A 19840-nucleotide genomic window follows, 5' to 3' on the forward strand; every position below is an offset into this window, starting at 1 on the left:
CTTTGAAGCCTGGTGAAATGTGCCAGAAAATTCAATCATAATAAAGAGGATGATAAAACATAAATCTGCTTGCCAAACCTATCCATCGTCTAGGACTCTGTTGAGTGGGTGGGTGGATAGAGAAACTTTCCTCCGCTAGTTCCTTTTTCGAGCCCGCTGCTACGACCATGACATTCTACTGCTAGACCTTTTGTGCAAAACTATCTTCTGGAGGGGGATAACATTTTATCTGGTCCCCTGGGAATATGCTCAATGGCTTTGGGTGCCTTCCACGCCTACTGAGCAATCAGCTGGACAAATTAATCAGTGGGCAGAGTCACCCAAGAGATAGACTGGGGAGTGTGAAACTCCTGCAGGTATACCGATTCTTCAGGTGTAAGGTTTTGGGACTTCCAATCACCTCTGTTTCAAAATTTCCAGGATGTCTCTAAGAGAGACATCAGGAAATGATCTGGGGGACCCACTCCTCCTCATCAAAATCTGCATCTTTGGTAAAGGATTCCTGCGGAAAACGCAAGTGCTTCTTGCAGTTTTTCTTCAGAGCGACGTCCTCAGGGGGATTTGTCTGGAGAGATATCTGAAGACGACAGAATCTGAATCAGAGTCTCCTGAAGTTTTAGCACTTACTGTCCCAGTGGAGGAGCTGGCTGGATAACTTGACTAGAGGAAAGAACATGCTTCAAGAAGAAATCAACTGACTGGCTGAGGCAGCCAAGGCCCTCTCCACAGCCTCAAAGGGCTGACCCCGCAGAAGAGGGAAGGGAGTCCAGAACAGAGAGAGACTGCCTCAAAACCATGATCACTCACCTCTGACGAGACAGCCCCCAAGACAAAAGCCTGTGCCAAACTAACCCTAGCCGAACACGCAAGGTGCAGGGATGGCTCCAAAAATAAAAAAGAGGAATCAACTCCTGCCCCTTGGGGCCGACAAGGTAACTACAGCCCCGGAACGCCTCTGGATCTGACAGAGCCGATGAACTCCGAGCTTGAATCAATGCCCAACAGTGACTGTTAGAACTGATGCAGCTGATGCCAGACAACTCCAAGCAGATATCTCCAAGGCCTCAGAGGAGGTAAGAGTAGTCATCAATAGAGTGAAAGAATGTCGGCCCCCGAAAGGGTCAGAACCAAGAGAGCGCCTAAAATTCACCCCCCTCACAAAATTCTCAACCAGTCTCTCTCCACATCAGAATCTGCACCGAAACCCTCAGAGTCGAAGGCTTAGCTGCAATGGAGAGTGTCGGTGCAGACACCACAGCATCAATACTCAGAACAGAGGAACAGAGAACTTAACATGCTTAATGGCTCCATTAACAGTGACAATTCCTTTCCTAGAATTAAAAAGGACTATAATAATGTTTTTTACGAAGTTGATCAGTATTGTTCCAAAATTATGGAAAGGAAAGTTAAAAAGTTGGAGAGAGATTTAAATGACTACAAGAATGGGATAGTCTATTGTTACACAACTAAACCAAAATGGTCTAACAAATATGTGACCAACAATGGAGGGGCTACATCTTTTCAGAATTACAATGATGACACTCCATCAGTTGAAACTTTAAGGCGTAGTGAGCGTTTAGCACAAAAACATACTAATAATAATAACACAAGTAGCAACACCCCCCAAAATGATGATAACCAGGTTTTTTATTTTCCCCAACGCAGGCAAGGGAACAGAGCACAGTTCCAGAACCATCAAGCGTGGGGGAAACAACGCAGATGACAGTACTGTCACACGATATTAGCTTATCTGAAGCATCATGTTCCCCATGTCTGGTTAAAACCAAGAATAACTTTACTATTTACAATTTCACGGAGAGCCCTATACATGACACACATTTTGAGTTGTTCACAAAGGGTTTCCATTTTGTTCCTTCCAAACCCGTTGACATTACCAAAACTATTTTGGAACTTAAACTTTTTACAAGACAGTTAAATTTAGATATTTTCTTTAAAGGTAAAAATTGTTCAAGAGACCTAGTCCATAGGTCCAGTACTTTTAACCCACCCTTACATCCAGTTATTAAGATTTTTGATGAATTGGTTGAGGCGGACATAAGAAATTTACCCAGGAAAATTATTAAATCACAGAACCTACCTCAATGTTGTCATGCTCTCATAAAGCAACTTAGGGATGACCAGATACGTGTGATGAAACCTGACAAAGGGGGTGGAGTGGTTTTAATGTATAGGAATGAATATGAAGAATCAATTCACAACATATTACAAGATACAGAACAGTACAGTACTCTTTCCTTAAATGAGTTGAACATTGCATATGCTAGGATCAAACTCCTACTACACGATCTGTTACTGCAGGGTGTAATTAATGAAAAGCTTTACAACTTTTTAGCAGTAAATAAACCTCTTACACCAGTTATTTTTGGGATTCCCAAGGTCCATAAAGGGTTACAGCCATTGAAGTTCAGACCCATTGTAGCGGGTGCGGGTAGCATCACAGAACCCTTGGGCAAGTTTGTTGATTCAACACTTAAGAAGACTATAGCATCAATGGAGCATATTTGTAAAGACTCTTGGGAATTCCTGAAAAATATTAAAAAGGATTATTTCTCAAAAACTGATTTTCTGGTTACAATAGATGTGATGGAGCTTTTTCCTAGCATTCCGCATGATATTGGTTTACAGTGGTTCAATGAAATTTTAATAAAATTTTCAAATTTTAGTAACAATATAATTAATTTATTGTCAGATTTTATGGATATTATTTTAAGTAACAATTTTATTTATTTTAATGGTGAGTTTTTTAAACAAAATAAAGGGGTGGCCATGGGTTCACCATGTGCATCGGCATACGCGAACATCGTCCTTTTCCACTGGGAGAATGAATTTGTTTTTACATCACCATGGAGAAATAATATTTTATATTACCAGAGGTATTTGGACGATATATGCATTTTATGGGAGGGTAGTAGACAGGGTCTTGAAACATTTTTGCATTACATTAATGAGAACAAATTTTCTGAGATTCACATCTAATGTTAGTGAGAATGTTATGAACTACTTAGATGTGGTATTATTTAAGAACACTGAGTTGCAAATGTTTGAGTCTTCAGTGTTCAGAAAAAACACCTTCTCTAATGCATATCTACATTTTAGCAGTGCTCACCCCTTCTCTCAGAAGAAAGGTATTGTGAAAGGTCAATTCATTAGAGCTTCTAGAATGTGTAACACTGACAATATGTTCTCTAATGAAGTTCAGACATTGATTAAATTATTTTCAGAAAGGGGTTATCCCAAATCACTAATAGATGAAATGTACCAGGAAGTGCTTCAAAAAAGAATTGATCTTTATAGTCCCTTGTTAGGCACTGCATCAGAAACAGCTCCAAATCAGAACTTATCTGATGATAAAAATAACACCCCTTCTGTCCAAACAGCTTTCAGCTGCACTTACAACAATGACACTAATAAAATAAAAAATTCAGTTAGCAAATACTGGTCTATTTTAACACTAAATGAAGACACAAAGAAGTGGTTACCTGAAAAACCTGTATTTGTCAATGCAAGAAACACTAATTTAAAAAACATGTTTGAGAGACACACACCACCACAAATTTTGAATAAATGTGGGATAACAGGTACTCACAAATGTAATTGTTGTAAGCAATGTCCATATATTATGAACACTAATGTTTATTACATCAAGTCTAGAAAATTTAATTGGAAATCAGCAGGGTATTGTAATTGTGGCTCCAAGGGTATTATTTATTTAGGAGTTTGTGAAGAATGTGAGAGCTTTTACGTAGGTAAATCAGAGAGAACGCTACATAAAAGGATTTACGAACATCTTTATGACATTCGTAGAAAGAAAGAGACAAATGCATTTTATAAACACTCAATAATTTGCCCCAATATGAGACTAAAATTCCTTGTCATTGAACAAATTCCATTAAACCCTAGAGGAGGGGACTGGGAGACATCAATAGAATTTAAGGAATTGAACTGGCAGTTAAGATTAAATGCATCAAAACCTCCGGGTTTAAATGAAGCCATCAGTATCACCAGTCTCCTGAAATTAAGAAGGGCAAAATTGTAATTAATATTATTCACTTGACATAAAGGAATTTTGTATCGTTTGAGATTCATAAAGCACTTGTTTTAACAACATGATTAATATTTATTATAAACAGTTTTTAATGTTGTTTTACATTGATTTACCATCTCATTAGATTTAATTGTTAAGATCAGGTTTTTAAACAACCCCGAAATGCTGACACTGTTTTTTACCTTTAAGGAAGTTAACTCACTTATTTTGTTATGGTATGCTTATTTTGTGTCTATATATATTGGTTCAGTTACTTTTCATTTATTCCATTCATACATATACGCTTTCCTGCTCCCCATATATGTATTTTGTAAATATTTATTAAAATGTCCACTTCCACATTTTTAATATATTTTTAACATGTTTTACATTTATTATGTACAATATGTAGTATACAACTTATAATACCCTTATTACATTTATTACATTTGTTTATAACACATTTTAATATAATATAATTATTTGACAACTTATTAATTTACATGCACATTTGCATATTTATAATTATTTAATTTCAATATTAGATTTCAATGAATTATTTTCAGTCCTGTGGTTACACGGAATTAATCTTTTTAATGGTATAAATTAACTGAAATATAAGATATATATTATATTATATTATATTGAAATCTGTTGTACAATGAAATGTGTATATATTTCTTTTTTATTGTGACACTTTACATTTTAGCACTTTAACTCATGTATTCATTACATTTTTCATTATCCAGCTCTTAGTCGTTGGCTTTGAACAAAGTGTGACTTATTTTAATAGTATTTATGTATACTATGTCATATCTAATGCCATACGATTCATAAAGATACCTACTTTAACTGTTTAAACTTTTTAAGTCTTAATAACCTGGAACTTGCTGGTTTAGTTTTTTGATTTTAAACATAATCATAAAAAAAATTTTAGTACTATAACTAATTCTTTGTTTATCTTGTGAATCGAATCCAACATATTCATCAGTCTCACTACACCGAAGAACAACTGTAACAATATGTTGTTTTAAATAATACCCAAAGCACGTAGCACTTAAACTTGAACTGTCCAATTAAACTAATAATTGTTTTTTTAATTGTATAATTTGTAATTGATGCTGTGTTATAAGCACGTAGCTTTCTGCTTGTGGTTCATCTTGAAAAAGCCCGTCACAGTACGGGTGAAAGCGCTTGATTCAAATTGTGTTTTACTTTGGATTTACACAGTGTTTTATTCTGTTGTCTGTTCGTGCAGTTTTCGTTTGGTACCGCAATAAAGGAGTTTTTTACCACATTTTGAAGATTTGGTATCCCGTTGAGAAGAGTTTATTGGTTTCCAGTGCTTCTGCATTTCTTTCTGTGCTTGTTGGGACTTAGTTCGTTTCACTCAGAACAGAGGAACTTCTTGGCACTGACAATATTTTTTTTTTTTTTTTTTTTTTTTTTTTTTTTTTTTTTTAAACAGTCCACCAGAAAAGATGGCATAGACATACTTTTCTTTTTGGCCTTCCCAGAGAAAGGAGAAGAGGAGGATGGCAACGAAGTATCAGTCTTTTTTCAGCAGATATGGCCTCGTCAAAGGCAGGAGAAATTAAACTTTTTAATATTTTATTTTCTCTCTCTAAGGCTAGGTGACTGAAGTCATAAAAAATAGTGCAATCTTCCTGCAGGTGATATGCTCCCAAATAGTAGACAAAGCGTGAGTGTCTGCAGAAGGAATTTTGTGGCCACACTGCTGACATTTCTTAAAGCCAGAGGGACCCTTAGATTTGTCAGCCATACCAATAAGAAAAACTCTCACCACACATGCACAAAACGTTGGAGCAATTACAGTCAGCAATTCACTTGTAAAGATTCAAAGGTTATAAAGATAGAGGGGGAGATTACACCGAAGTGCACAGAAACGGGAAAAAAAATCTACCAACAATGGTAGAAAAGAAATACATGGCGTACGGAAAAAGGATAGAAAATACCAATAATGGTAATTACTAACTACTCGAGTAAGACGGTAGAGAAAAACAGACGCAAGCTAGACTAAACAGTGTTAATAAGTAAACAATTTGACTTAACTTGAGAGCGAAGGCGAACATGTCTGTCCAGGAAAGTAGCAAATGAGATTGGAAGTAACTAGGAGATGCATTATGGGTAGGGTTGAAGCCTGCGAGTTTTTGCCCTGTGCGAGCTGTGGAAATGGCTGAGATGGTTCCGATGCTCAGAATCAAACCCACTGGTCAAGGATAAAATGAAGATAGACAACTTCAGATGTAAAGCTTTCTAACAATTTTAGTCTACCACTGCTGTTTTACACTACATGTACAATCCGTAAAACTTGGTCATGTCTCCTTCAGAAATACAACTACCCAATATCAAGTTGCACAAAATTATGTTAACACCTCACTGAAGAGGAAAAAAAAGCATTCAGTACAGGTAAACAACTACTTTCAAACTAACCAGTAAATTCCTTCAGTACATACAAACAAGTCTGAACTTACACAGGAAGGAGGAGGAGCAGAATGTGAGCTCTGCGGAGACTGTACTGCAGGAGGAGCACTTCTTACAGGACTGGAGCCATTACCTCCTTGATACTGAAAGAAAAAAAAAACAAAAGTAAACAAAAAATATATGCAATAGTAGAATGTAAACATTTACCAGCAACAATTTTAAAACTGTAAATCAATACAGAAAGTACACTTTAAGAAATCACTGTTGTAGTAGTCCTTACTACTGGGACTTAGCTGCCTAGCATCCAATGTGATTTCCAAAGCTTAAGATCGTTCCCCCGCAGTGTGGCACATCCAATCCCTAGTAGGCAGTGTGTGCCAGTATGAGAATGGCATCTGCCTATGTCAATTGACAGCTTATTTGCCAAGCAACCCTGGAAAATGCTAATGTAAAGCAGGAAAGCACAACTAAGGAGAATCAAAAAAATCCATGTTCCATCCATAGGTCCTGAATATGGAAAAGGCCACGGAAAGTACAGTTCTGTAAAATCTTACCATAACGGTAGATGTCTTTCTCTTTACTGTTGCAGTATTCATAACAGTAGGGATCCCCTAATGAGGGCAGCCCGACATCCAGCCAGTATACCAAAGCCCTAGGCTGCTTTAAGGTATGCTGTATGTCACACGTATGCTCATGTAGCGTAAGGCATAAAGGTGACATATGGACATACGATTCTCAGAACTGAAAGTCTCAGTAGGAATGCCAGATCAAGGAAAGCCATGAGGTAACCAGTACATCCAGAAGAGAAATGGACCGGGGGAGAAGGGAGGGAGTGAATACTTCAACAGTGAAGAGAAAGACATCTACAGTTCTAGTAAGATTTTTACACAACTGTACTATGTCCTTCCACATCACTGTTAAGAGTATTCATAACATTAGACAGAATGTCAAAGCTAAGAAAAACTTGGGAGGAGAAAGGACCAGCACAGCTATCTAGGAAGCCATGAAGGCCATACCTAGGAAAACCAGCGCTACAAATGTAATCCATCTTGTAATGCTCAGTTAAAATATGTACAGAAGTCCAGGTAGCTGCCTCAAGAATAGAGTTTGTATCCAAACCCTTGAAAAAAAGCACAAGAACCCACAGCTCTAGTAGAATGAGTCTTTACAGAAGAAAGAAGGCTCTCAAACATGAAAAGAATAAAAAAAAGCTTCTGAAATCTAAGAAATACTTTGCTTGGATACAGCTAATCTCAAGGACCTGGGATGAAAGGAAACAAAGCTGTTCAGAATTCCTAATAGTCTTAATCTTATCCAAATAAAATCTGAGTTGTCTATGCACATCCAACGTGTTCAGCACCTTCTCACTAACAGATTGTGCAGAAAGGAAAAAAGTGGGCAAATGAATAGACTGATTAAGGACCAACTCATTCAATACTTTGGGCATAAAAGAGAATTAATAATGCAAGGACTTCTTGTTAAACACCAAAAAAGGACAAGCCATAATGGTTTGAAGCTCAGACATCCATCTGAAAGAAGTAACAAAAGAACAGTCTTCCAAAAGCAATGATGCAAGGAAGCTCAAGCTGTAGGCTCAAAAGCAGCCACAGTCAATTTCTCCAAAACAAAATTTAAGATCCCAGGGAGAAGGAACAAGCTTCTTAGGAGGCCTAATATGAAGGACACCTTTAAGGAATTATCCAGACAAACATCCAACGAACAAACCAACGGTGAAGGAGTACTTAAAAGGTGTAAACTCACAAGATCATTTATTAAGAACGTGTTTGTGCTTTCATAGTGACAATACACCACTTCAGAAATTTAAAGCATATAAAAGCCATTTTATATATATATATATATATATATATATATATATACACATATATACATATATATATATATATATATACATATATATATATATATATATATATATATATATATATATACACACATGTATATATATATATATATATACACGTGTGTATATATATATATATATATATATATATATATATATATATATATATATACACACACACACATATATATATATATACACACACACACAAATATATAAATATATATATCTACACACATACACACATATTATACATACACATATGTATATACACAAATATATACTAAGAAAAAAAACAATGAAATCTAGTCTAATTAAAAAGTATCCGGTAGTTACACAAAATTACAACCTTAAAGGAACATAACTGCTTTGACATACAATATGTACCAAGCTTAAATCACGCCAATAATATAAAAAAAACCTTACTGATAAAAAAGGTGTTCAGGCTCATAAAAAAATAAATAAACCCACTAACCATCAGTACTAAAAAACTGCTATACAAATGGAATTATTTAGAGTGTTCTATTCTTGGGAACCAGTTTTAGTGGAACTTTCCCCATGTCTGCTCCAAGTCTAATTACACATCTGGTTTCTGATGTTTCCGTATTAACTAAATCCCCTCATTGTTCATACTCCCTAATAACCTCAATGACCAAAAACCTGAACCAGTGGGATTGACCATGAACAGAGACATGTTTTGCTAGGGCATTAGTCAAAACTTCATTCCTAATATTTTGTAGATATTCACTTATCCTAAACTTAATATTAGTTTTCCCCCATACAGAAAGAGCATTCACAACATACAACTAAATAAACCACGTTTGACTAATCACAATTTGCCAACTTGTTGAACCTAAATGTTTCATTGTCCAGATGTAAAAATCTACATGGTGTCTATAAATTTACAATACTTACATTTATTACAGGGGAAAGTACCATTTCTGGTTTCCTGAGATGGAACCACAGGGTTATCTTTAGGATAACACAGTAACCTTCTAGGGGACTTAGTGTTCTTAAACAAAAAAATAGGTTTGTTTTCTACTGCGGTCCTAATATCAGGGTCATATGTTAATATCGACCAATATTTCTTCACTACATCCATGATCAAGTTAATATTACTGGAAAAATGAGTGGAGACTAGCACTACCCTTTTTGCTGAGCCCTTCCCCTCTCAAGATTACTGTTGTGTGAATAATATGGTCTAGCTGTTACCAACCTCCAATGTGGTACCTCATGAAGTATATTCTGTGAATTTATCAGTGTACCATCTTTCAATAAATCTGGCCATCAAATCAGATGGTTCATCTCAGAAATCTGTCTCATATGCGGTCAATCTTGAGGCTCTCAAATCCTGGCCCTTCACAATACTCCTAAAAATATGAGTTGGATGCACGTTTGTTCAACAAAGCAACACATTAAACATTCCTTCCTAAAGATATTAGTACTCAGACCAGTGTCTGGGCTCTTAAAGATTCTAATATCCAAAAAAAAACATCTCCTTTATAGGACCAATTCAAATCAAATTGAAGGAACGTAGTCCTATCATTTATCTCATTAGAAAACTTTGCTAGAAGTCCACATGGCTCAATTTATTGAAAGAGGGTACACTGATAAAATCAGAGACCAGATGGATAATTAGACTTGGAGCAGACATGGGGAAAGGTTAAATGACAGAGTTCCACAAACCGGCTCTCAAGAATAAAACACTTTTTAAATAATTCCATTTACATTAGTTTTTTAGTACTGATGGTTAGTGGGTTGATTTTATTTTTATGAGCCTGAACACCTTTTTTATCACCAAGTTTTATATTAGAGTGATTTAGGCTTAGTACATATTGTACGTCAAAGCAGTCATGTTCCTTTAAGGTTGCAATTTTGTGTTTAATTAGACTAGATTTGACTGGTCTTTTTCTTAATGGATTTGTATATACATGCAATGGCTTTTATATGCTATATGCTTTCAAAGCCTGATGACGTAGTGCATTGTCACTACAAAAGTGCTAACACTTTCTTAATAAATGATCTTCTTGTGATTTTATACATTTGAAGTACTCCTTCACTGTTGGTTGGTTCACTGGATGTTTGTGTGGTTAATTTGCTTATTTTTTTTTTTTTTTTACAAACCTTTTGTGCCTTGATCTTTAAGGAATTGTTTAGCTTCAAACCCAGAAGCTAGAGGAGAAGATAAAGGCAGACAAGCAAAGAAAGTTGGTAAGTGGGCCTTAATAGAAAAATAAACCAACCCAGCATTCAGCAATTCACACAGATGAGAGAACCAAATCAACATCCACAGAAAGTGGATCCATGTTACGTGAAAGACACCATGAAAGCATTTTTATGTAGGTTCATAGGTTCATAGGTTCATACTAGGCTATCTGCCCAAGGGCATTTATAAGCCTAGCCCATAGTTATGTGGCTTTCGCCACCCCTTTAGTTTGAATATAGGTTCATAGGTTTGAATATAGGTTCATAGGTTCATGTAGTCACTTATTTTATTATTTTGCTATCTTCTCGGCACCCTGTCTGAGTGAAGGGCACCAAAACAATAGGGAGAGGGGGAAGGGTGAGCGCCCTCCCACTTTTATAGCTTCAGATTGACAGGGAGGCTTTCAAGAGGTTAAAAAAAAAACTTCTGCCATCGCGCATGGAACGTAAGTTAGCAGTTCAGTTAAGAGAGGGGTTAAGGTCATGTGTACACATGTGGCTGGCCGTTCCGTTTAAAAAAAAAAAAAAAAAAAAGTGAATTCCGGTTTCGGTCTGATGACAGCCACTTCTGGGAGATTCCCATTCATTATAGGTATTTAGAGAGCCCCAATGCACTCTCTCTATTCATCTAGTCTCTCACCATCTCCTCATCCACACTTCTCCTCAAACCACTGTGCTCCCAGGGTCTCTGTACTGTTTCACCAGATAACAAATGGACAGACCGTTGCTGAGCGATGGAAGCAACGCTACAGCACGTTCCGACCAAATATTGACATACCAGTAGGATAAGATGAAGCTGTTGACATCCGATCACGAGAAAACTGAGTTGAACCGCAAGTTATTTTCCACTTGTAAGAGTCACAGACAGTACATGTTAACAGTTTCAGAATTACCCGAACTTCTGTATGCAATTCGTTCAGTGGAAAACTGTATGCTTTTTGTATTAATACTTTTGCTAAAGTGTATGTTTGTGTGTGTAATTTAAACTGTTCGCTTCTGTATGCAAGAGAAAATTGTGTGTGTATTGTATATGCATGTATGTTGTTCTAATTTCACCTGCCTAATTAGATCTTTTACATCACAAATTTTATATTTATTTAAAAAGGCAAGTTGATAAAATCTCCTTTAACTGTTGCCTTCAAAGTGGTCCATCAAATATCAAAGGGTAAATCAGCCTCTACACAGCTGTTATAAAAGTATTCTACCTGTTCCTCACTTTTTGATACCCTTTTCATCACTAAATAAAAAAACATTTAATTGCCATCTGTTATGTTCACAAGATGAATGCCAAATTTACTATGCAAGGAAACAGGAGAAATAGAGAAGAATCTGGGTTGTATTTTAATCTCAGGTACCTCAGAATAGGAGAAGATATTAAAAATGAGTCAGTTCCCAATCTGTGTGCTGCAGCAAAGAAAGTAAATCCCTTACTAACAATAAATGTTAAATGGAGCAGACTGCACAGATTCTGAGCTGCCATGATTTTCTTACCATTACAGCATACAAATTGTGAATAATGGAAATAAAATTAATCCGTCTAAAATGGTGTTAAGAGATAAGAATCTATGGTCAGCACAACTAACTGATTATGAAAAATTTCCAAATAAATCATTTCAATGATGCAGAAACTTCTCTTTGGAACAGCATGGTACACAGACAGATGATGTAATGAGAGATACGGACAAGAAAATGTAAAGTATCTACATTCTTCAAAGACACCCCTGCATTCCTCATGATTAGAAATTGTGATATCTGAAGATACAGTGATATTCTACCAACAAGTGCTGCTCCACATGAATTGTCAGAAGTGCTGGAGCAAAAATCTTACTTTCCCACTTCTTGTTACGCATTTGCATGTAACTAGCTTTCACATGGGTCTCCAGGATAAAAGCAACATCACATTTGGTTTTAAATATGTCATGAGAAGAGAGTTTACATGTACTGATAGACTGTATGTCATTATGGTTTCAAGGAAGCAGTTAGATAACTGATGGAAAAGGAAACAAAATAATTAAAAAATATAGCTGTATGTATGAAAGATGAACATTAACAATTGGAATATAGTAGTGCTTAAGTAGGCCCAATTCATTAATTAGAAGTTATGTCCTTACCATAACGTTCCATGTGGAGTGTTCATCTCGCCTTTGTTCTTACACCTGGGTTCAGAGCCGATCCTCGGCTCCGTGTCGGCCGCTTGCAAGCTCTGCATCGAGAAGAAGATCGAGACCAACCTAACTCCCACAATCCCCCTCTGCCTTTACCTCAGATCTAGTTTGCAAGCAAACCAGAAGTCAGAGACAGAAACATACTCATGCAAAAACTACATAACTGCAAGAACACTTATACCTATATATACATATGTACATACATATATACACAACAACTGCGAATGCAGAAGCAGAATAAACCAGACCAGGCACCAAACTGTACATTCTTCCTGAGGGTGGGAGGGTGGGAATGTAAGAACAAAGGCGAGATGAACACTCCACATGGAACGTTATGGTAAGGACATAACTTCTAAATGTGAGTGTGTTCGATCTCGCCGTTTGTTCTTACACCTGGGTAGCGTCCCTAGCTCCATGTTCCTGAGGAACTCATGGGAGAACGTTCTTGAGCACAGTGGAACCAAAGGTTGCCCTATCCCTAGAAACCTTGTCCACCTTGTAATGAGAAATGAATGTATGTGGTTTAGACCAAGTGGCAGCTGCACAAATAGTGTCTAATGGTAAACGAGCTGCATGAGCCAGGGATGTAGATACTGATCTTGTAGAGTGTCCTTTGGGTTTGAAAGGTAAGGTTTGTTCCGAAGTAGCATAAACAAATATAATGCAATCAGTTAGCCATTTGGAAAGGGTTCATTTGGTAACTGCTACACCTTTCCTGCTGTCCAAAGGCTATAAAAAGTTGATCTGATTTCCTGTGATCCTTTGTTCTATCCAAGTAAAATCTAAGTTGTCTATGAACATCCAACTTGTGTAACATATACTCCAACTTATTGGAGTGATTTTTGAAAAAGGTAGGGAGTTCAATGGATTGATTAATGTTATTAATAGAACAGACTTTGGGGAGAAAGGATGGATTAGTGCTAAGAGATACTCTGTCAGAGTGAAAAATCAGATAAGGGTGCTTAATAGAAAGAGCCTGAAGCTCTGACACCCGCCTAGCCGATGTAATGGCCACCAAAAAGAGGGTCTTCCACGACAAATACTTCAATGGACAAGAGGAAGCCGGTTCAAACGGAGGCAACATCAATTTAGACAATAAAAGGTTCAGATTCCAAGGAGATGTAGGAGTTCTAACTGGTGGTCTAATATGGAAAGATCCTTTTAAAAAGGCCTTACAAAGTCTGTGGGCCATAATAGGTGCCCCACATTCTTCCACATGAAAGTTGGAAATGGCAGCCAATTGCACTCTTAAAGTGGCAGGAGAAGCTCCTTGATGGAACAACTCTGTTAAAAACTCCAAGATCTTGTTTAAGGGAGCCATAACAGAATCCAAATGCTGTGTATTTGCCCAAAAAACAAAGCGTTTCCATTTACTAGTGTAGGTCTTTGTAGTGGAAGCTTTATGAGAAGCCACTAGTATATTCTGAACTGCAGGTGAAAGATCAGACCTGGCTAAGTAGGGAAGCGGAGCAGCCAAGCTGCTAGATGGAGTGAGAAGAGCGAGGGGTGGGGAGCCCCTGACGAGTGGGTCAGTAGATCTGGCTCTGGGTCCAGGATCCAGGGTCCCCGAATGCGGTGTGCCCGAAAAAAGGGAAACCAAATTTGACGAGGCCAGAATGGGGCAATGAGGATAATCGTCCTTTGCAGGTTGTTGGCTTTCTGCAGAAACTTCGCCATCGGGGAAAGGGAGGAAAAGCGTACAGGAGACCCCGGGGGCCAATCGTGAACCAGCGCGTCCCTGGGGACTTCCTCCGGAGGGGGTAATAGGGCAAAGTAGCTCCTGCATTTGGCATTCATTGGAGACGCAAAAAGATCGCAGGACGGCTGGCCCCACTTGCGAAAAATCTTCTTCGCAACTGACTGTTTTAGGGACCACTCGTGAAGCAACAGGATTGCTCTGCTCAGCCTGTCGGCTATGACGTTGGATGACCCCGGGATGTGCGTTGCAATCAGAAAGCGACCCGTGGACTCCGCCCATTGCCAGATTCTCATGGCCTCTCTGCATAGCTGATAAGACTTGGTTCCCCCTTGTTTGTTTATGTACCAAACTACGGACATGTTGTCCGTCTGAACTGCAATAGTCCCTAGAGGAAGAAGGGGCGCAAAGTGTTGCAACGCTAGAAACACTGCCCTCAACTCTAGGACATTGATGTGCAGATTGTACTCTAAATTGGTCCATTCGCCTTGGACTGTCTGTCCCTGAAAGATGCCCCCCACCCTATCAGGGAAGCGTCCGTGGTCACCGTAGCTGTCGGTGTGGGTAGCACAAATGGTCTTCCGCCGGAAAGGTTGCAAGTCTGAAGCCACCAGTCTAGGTGTGATTTGCATGTATTTGTGATCAGAATTTTGTGTGTCAGAGGTAGCTGTTGGAACGACCATTGTGCAAACAATAGCCATTGTAGAACTCTCATGTGCAGTCTTCCCAATGGTATCGCAATGAGAGAAGCTGCCATGAGACACAAAACCTTCAGAACCAGTTTTGCTGGGGACTTTCTGGATGACAGAAGGAGAGAAATGTGGCTTTGTAGTGAGGCTATCCTTTCTGGAGGAAGTCTTAGAATTAAATGATGCGTATCCAATTCTGCTCCTATGAATGAGATATGCTGTGATGGCTGTAGTGAAGATTTTTCGAAATTTACGGAAATTCCGAGATGAACACAAAGCTGTAGTGTGTAATCCCTGGCCTGAACTAGTTGACGCTGGGTGGTGGCAGAAAGGAGCCAGTCGTCCAGATACGGAAACACCTGGAATCCCAGGCGTCTCAGGTGAGACGCCACCACTGCCATGCATTTGGTGAAAACCCTGGGGGCTGAGGTCAGACCAAAGGGCAGGGCTCGAAACTGAAAGTGGCTGGCTCCCAGCCGGAAGCGCAAGTGATCCCTGGACGCCCTGGCCATTTTGATGTGGTAGTATGCGTCCTTCAGATCTATTGAGCACATCCAGTCGTCCTTCAGTAAAAATGGAAGGATCGATTGAAGCATGACCATTCGGAAAGTACAGTTTTGTACCTACCATAAATGTAGATGTTCGAGGATTCCCTTGCTGCAGTCCTGACAATTGGGTATAGTCCGCGTCCCAGTCGGCCCGAATACCAGAGTATAAGGCTGACGTCGGTCATGGCGCCTTAGACTGACGTCAGTACGTCAGGGTACTAATGCGCATGACCGGCGTCATTTCCTCAGTCTTTTCTTGCCCCAGATGTCAGAAGACCCAAAAAGACAAGTCCCAAAACAACCTGCACCAAAAACATGTACAATATATACAGTAATATATACATAAAATATAAGCATGTAAACTCACCTACACAACCACCCTGAAACACAGAGGGGAAGGAGGGAGGGTAAATTGGACTGCAGCAAGGGAATCCTCGAACATCTACATTTATGGTAGGTACAAAACTGTACTATGTTCTTCGTCTTCCCTTGCTGCAGTCCTGACAATTGGGTAGAATCCCAAAGCAGAGGTAAGGGAGGCTGGCAAATTATAAAGTAGCAGGAGCTGACAACATGCCTTGTAAAACAGCTGTGGCAAAACCAGCTCTAGACTTAGAGTATATAGGCAGGTGATAATGCCTAGAGAAAGTATGCACTGAACTCCAAGTAGCTGCTTCCAGAATATCCTTAGTTGCCACCCCCCTTAGAAATGCTGTTGAAGTGGCAGTAGCCCTAGTGGAATGAGGCCTAATCCCAGCTGGAACCTGCTTGCCATGATGGGAATAACAAAATGCAATGCAAAAGCCAATCCACCTAGAAATAGTTTGTTTTGACACAGGCTTGCCCTGTGAACTCAAAGCAAAAGAAACAAGTAACTGCTGAGACTGCCTAAAATCTTTAGTCCTGCTCAAATAATAACGCAATTGCCTGTGTACATCTAAAGTGTGCAAAATCTTTTCCCCTTTATTTTGAGGATCTGCAAAAAGCAGGCAAATGAATAGTTTGGTTTAAAGCCACACTAGAAACCACCTTAGGCATAAAGGAAGGATTAGTGCGTAATGATACCCTGTCCTTATGGAAAATCAAAAGGGCTCTACTGCCATAAGGGCCTGCAACTCAGACACCCTTCTTGCAGAAGTAATAGCCAACAGAAAAGCAGTCTTCCATGACAAATATTTCAATTCAGCAGTAGCTGCAGGCTCAAAAGGTTGTAGAGTAAGTTTTTCCAACACAAAATTGAGATCCCAAGCAGGAGTAGGAGCTCTACGTGGGGGTCTTATATTCTTTGCGCCTCTAAGAAACTGCTTGAAGAAAGGATGGGAAAACAAAGGTGGGTCACAATCATAGTGAGCTGAAATTGCTGCAGCATGAATCTTTATGGAAGAGAAAGACAAACCTTTGTCCAATAATTCAGTAAGATATTGAAGAGCCACACTCAAATTAGGCTCTGAAATCTCCAAATTCTTTGCTGTACTCCAAAATAAAAATCTCTTCCATTTTTCTGCGTACACTCTCCTAGTACTAGGCCTTCTAGCTTCCATAATCACATTTAAAACTTGTTGAGGAAGCTGAGACCTACCCTGCTTCAACACAGAATATGCCAAGCTGTGAGATGAAGAGATTGAAGCTTGACATTGAGCAGATGACCGGCCTTCTGAGATAACAGATGAGGAATCAGAGGTAAAGGCCATGGAGGCGTCTTTACAAGACTCCTTAGAAGTGGGTACCAGTGTTGCCGAGGCCAATCTGGAGCTATCAAAATCATCCTTGGCCTGTCCTGTCTGACCTTTAGTAATACCTTTGGAAGAAGAGGTAGAGGTGGAAAGGCATAGACATGAAGGTTTTTCCAACTGAAAGACAGAGCATCCACTTTCCAAGCTGTGTGATGAAACCCCTTTGTGCAATACTTTGGCAGCTGGTGGTTTAGTGGAGAAGCGAACAGATCTATGTCTGGAGTTCCCCATGACACTGTCAATTTCTGAAATACATGAAGATCCAGTTTCCACTGGGGATCCATGATATGTCTGCTTAATACATCTGCTAGAGTTCTGTGCTCCTGGCAGAAACCTTGCCTGAAGAGTCAGTTGCAGGCTTAACGCAGTCTCCCATAAAATCATTGCTTGCCTGCATAGAGGATAAGAATGTGTTCCCCTTGCTTGTTGATGTACCACATGACAGTTGTGTTGTCTGTCAGAATCAACACCTGCCCTGGAAGAAGTAACTCCTTGAACGCCATCAATGCAAACTGGACTGCTAACATCTCCTTCATGTTGATATGTAGATGCTGTAGTCTGGCAGGCCACTTGTCTTGTATCCACTTTCCATTTAGATGAGCTCCCCAAGCAGTGTCCGAGGCATCTGTCGTTAAAATCTGACTCGCCTCTGGCGGGTCACAGAGAGTCCCTTGTTTAGGTGACATTCCTGAGCCCACCACAAGAATTCCTTTTGAAGGCAAGGTATTATTTGAATGACAGTGTCCAAATCTTGGCAGTGCTGTGTCCATACATTTTGAGATACCATTGCAGCTTCCTCATATGCAGTTTGGCATTGGGAAGCACCAGAATACAAGATGCCATGAACCCTAATGCTTGAAGGACTGTCCTTGCAGTCAGCACGGACTGATGAGATAGTTGATGGAAGTAAAGTGACAGACTCTTTTGTTTGTCCGGGGTTAAAAAGGCCATCTGGGCTGCTGTATTCAGTCTCACACCCAGAAAGCACATGTCTTGAGAGGGTACTAGACTGGACTTTATTTCGTTCACAGAATCCTAGCACTGCTATGACATATTCCAGATGCTGTAGAAGGTGTTCCTTTTCTTGAGCCAGAATCAGGCAGTCGTCCAAGTAAGGATAAATTTGAATGCCTTGAAGCCTGAAGTAAGCTATCACTGGAGCCAGAACCTTTGTGAATACTCTGGGCGCAGTAGATAAGCCAAAGGGCAATGCAGAGAACTGATAATGAAAATCTCCAGTTCAAACCGCAGATACTTTCTGCAACTTAGCCTTATGGGCACATGAAGGTAAGCTTCCTTGAGATTCCAAGTTACCATCCAGTGATCCTTGCCCAGCAGAGGTAACAGTTGCTGTAACGTCAACATCTTGAACTTGGGAATGTCCAGATAAGTGTTGAGGATAGATAATTCCCCTTCTTTGGCACTAGGAACGGCGAGAATAAAATCGAAGCCCTTTCTGACACAGGGACTGGCTGAATAGCCCCTATCTGGAGTAACTGAGAAACTTGCTTGTGAGCCTCTTTTCTGTGTGGAGGAGGAACATCTGGCATGCCTTTGAAAGGGGCATTGTGGAAATAAAATCTGTACCCGTGATGAATGATATCCAGCACCCATCTGTCTTGAGTGATTAAATCCCAATTTTCTTTGAAAAGAGACAATCTTCCTCTAAAGGAGCTGCCAGGCGAGAGTCCACTGGCAGCTGAAAAGGCAGGTCATTGGTTCTGCTTGAAAGGACTGACCCCTGCCCTCACCAGAAGTCTGAGCAGGTGAACTGTCTGATCTAGGCCTAACCTTGAGCCCTGCCCCTACCACCTACCTACCCCTAGACTGGGCACCATAAGCAGGATATGTCCACCCCTTAGCAGGCCAATTTCTACTAAACTGGAGGCTGCACCTGCAAAAATCTTTAACAGTCTGCATAGACTTAGCTTTGTCCTCCATTTTCTTTAAAACTGCTTCCACAGGCGGTCCAAACAACACATCAGACTGTAAAGGAGCATCCAAAATCCTGGTCTTAACATGCTCAGCTAAATTCTGATCCTTCAACCATGCATGTCTGCGAAGAACAGAACTAGTAGCAGCCACCCTCGAGGAGGCCTGAACAGCATCAAACCACACTGCAAAGAATGCTTACCCACTTGTTCAGACACATGAACCAAATCCAGCAATTCTTTACACTCAATACCTTCCGCCAAAGCATCCACCTTAGATTTCAATTGTGAAAGGAGATAATTCTGATATTTCAGCATATGAAACTGACAATTCAACGCCCTCATGGCCAAAGTGGAAGAAGTATATACTTTCTTACCCCACCTATCCAAAGCCCTTGCCTCTTTATCAGAGGGTACAGGATTTTTAACCACAGAAGCTTTAACACCTTTAGGCCCCTGAGAAACAGTTTCTGGGTCGCCCTGGGACTCTTAAACAAATACTTATGAGCTTGGGCACCCTAT

General features: G+C 39.5%; 1 protein-coding gene across 1 annotated transcript in view; it reads right to left on the reverse strand.

Moving 5' to 3' along the window:
- TLK1 (tousled like kinase 1) overlaps positions 1-19840 on the reverse strand; it is a gene marked incomplete in the record, with an annotated part of 2832579 nt that overhangs the window by 1998119 nt on the left and 814620 nt on the right. The window contains 1 exon segment of the mRNA XM_044075520.1: positions 6541-6633. Coding sequence (XP_043931455.1) covers positions 6541-6633 — 93 coding nt within the window.

Source organism: Protopterus annectens, chromosome 6.part1 (genome assembly GCF_019279795.1).
Source record: "Protopterus annectens isolate FY-2018-M chromosome 6.part1, PAN1.0, whole genome shotgun sequence".
Taxonomy (NCBI): domain Eukaryota; kingdom Metazoa; phylum Chordata; order Ceratodontiformes; family Protopteridae; genus Protopterus; species Protopterus annectens.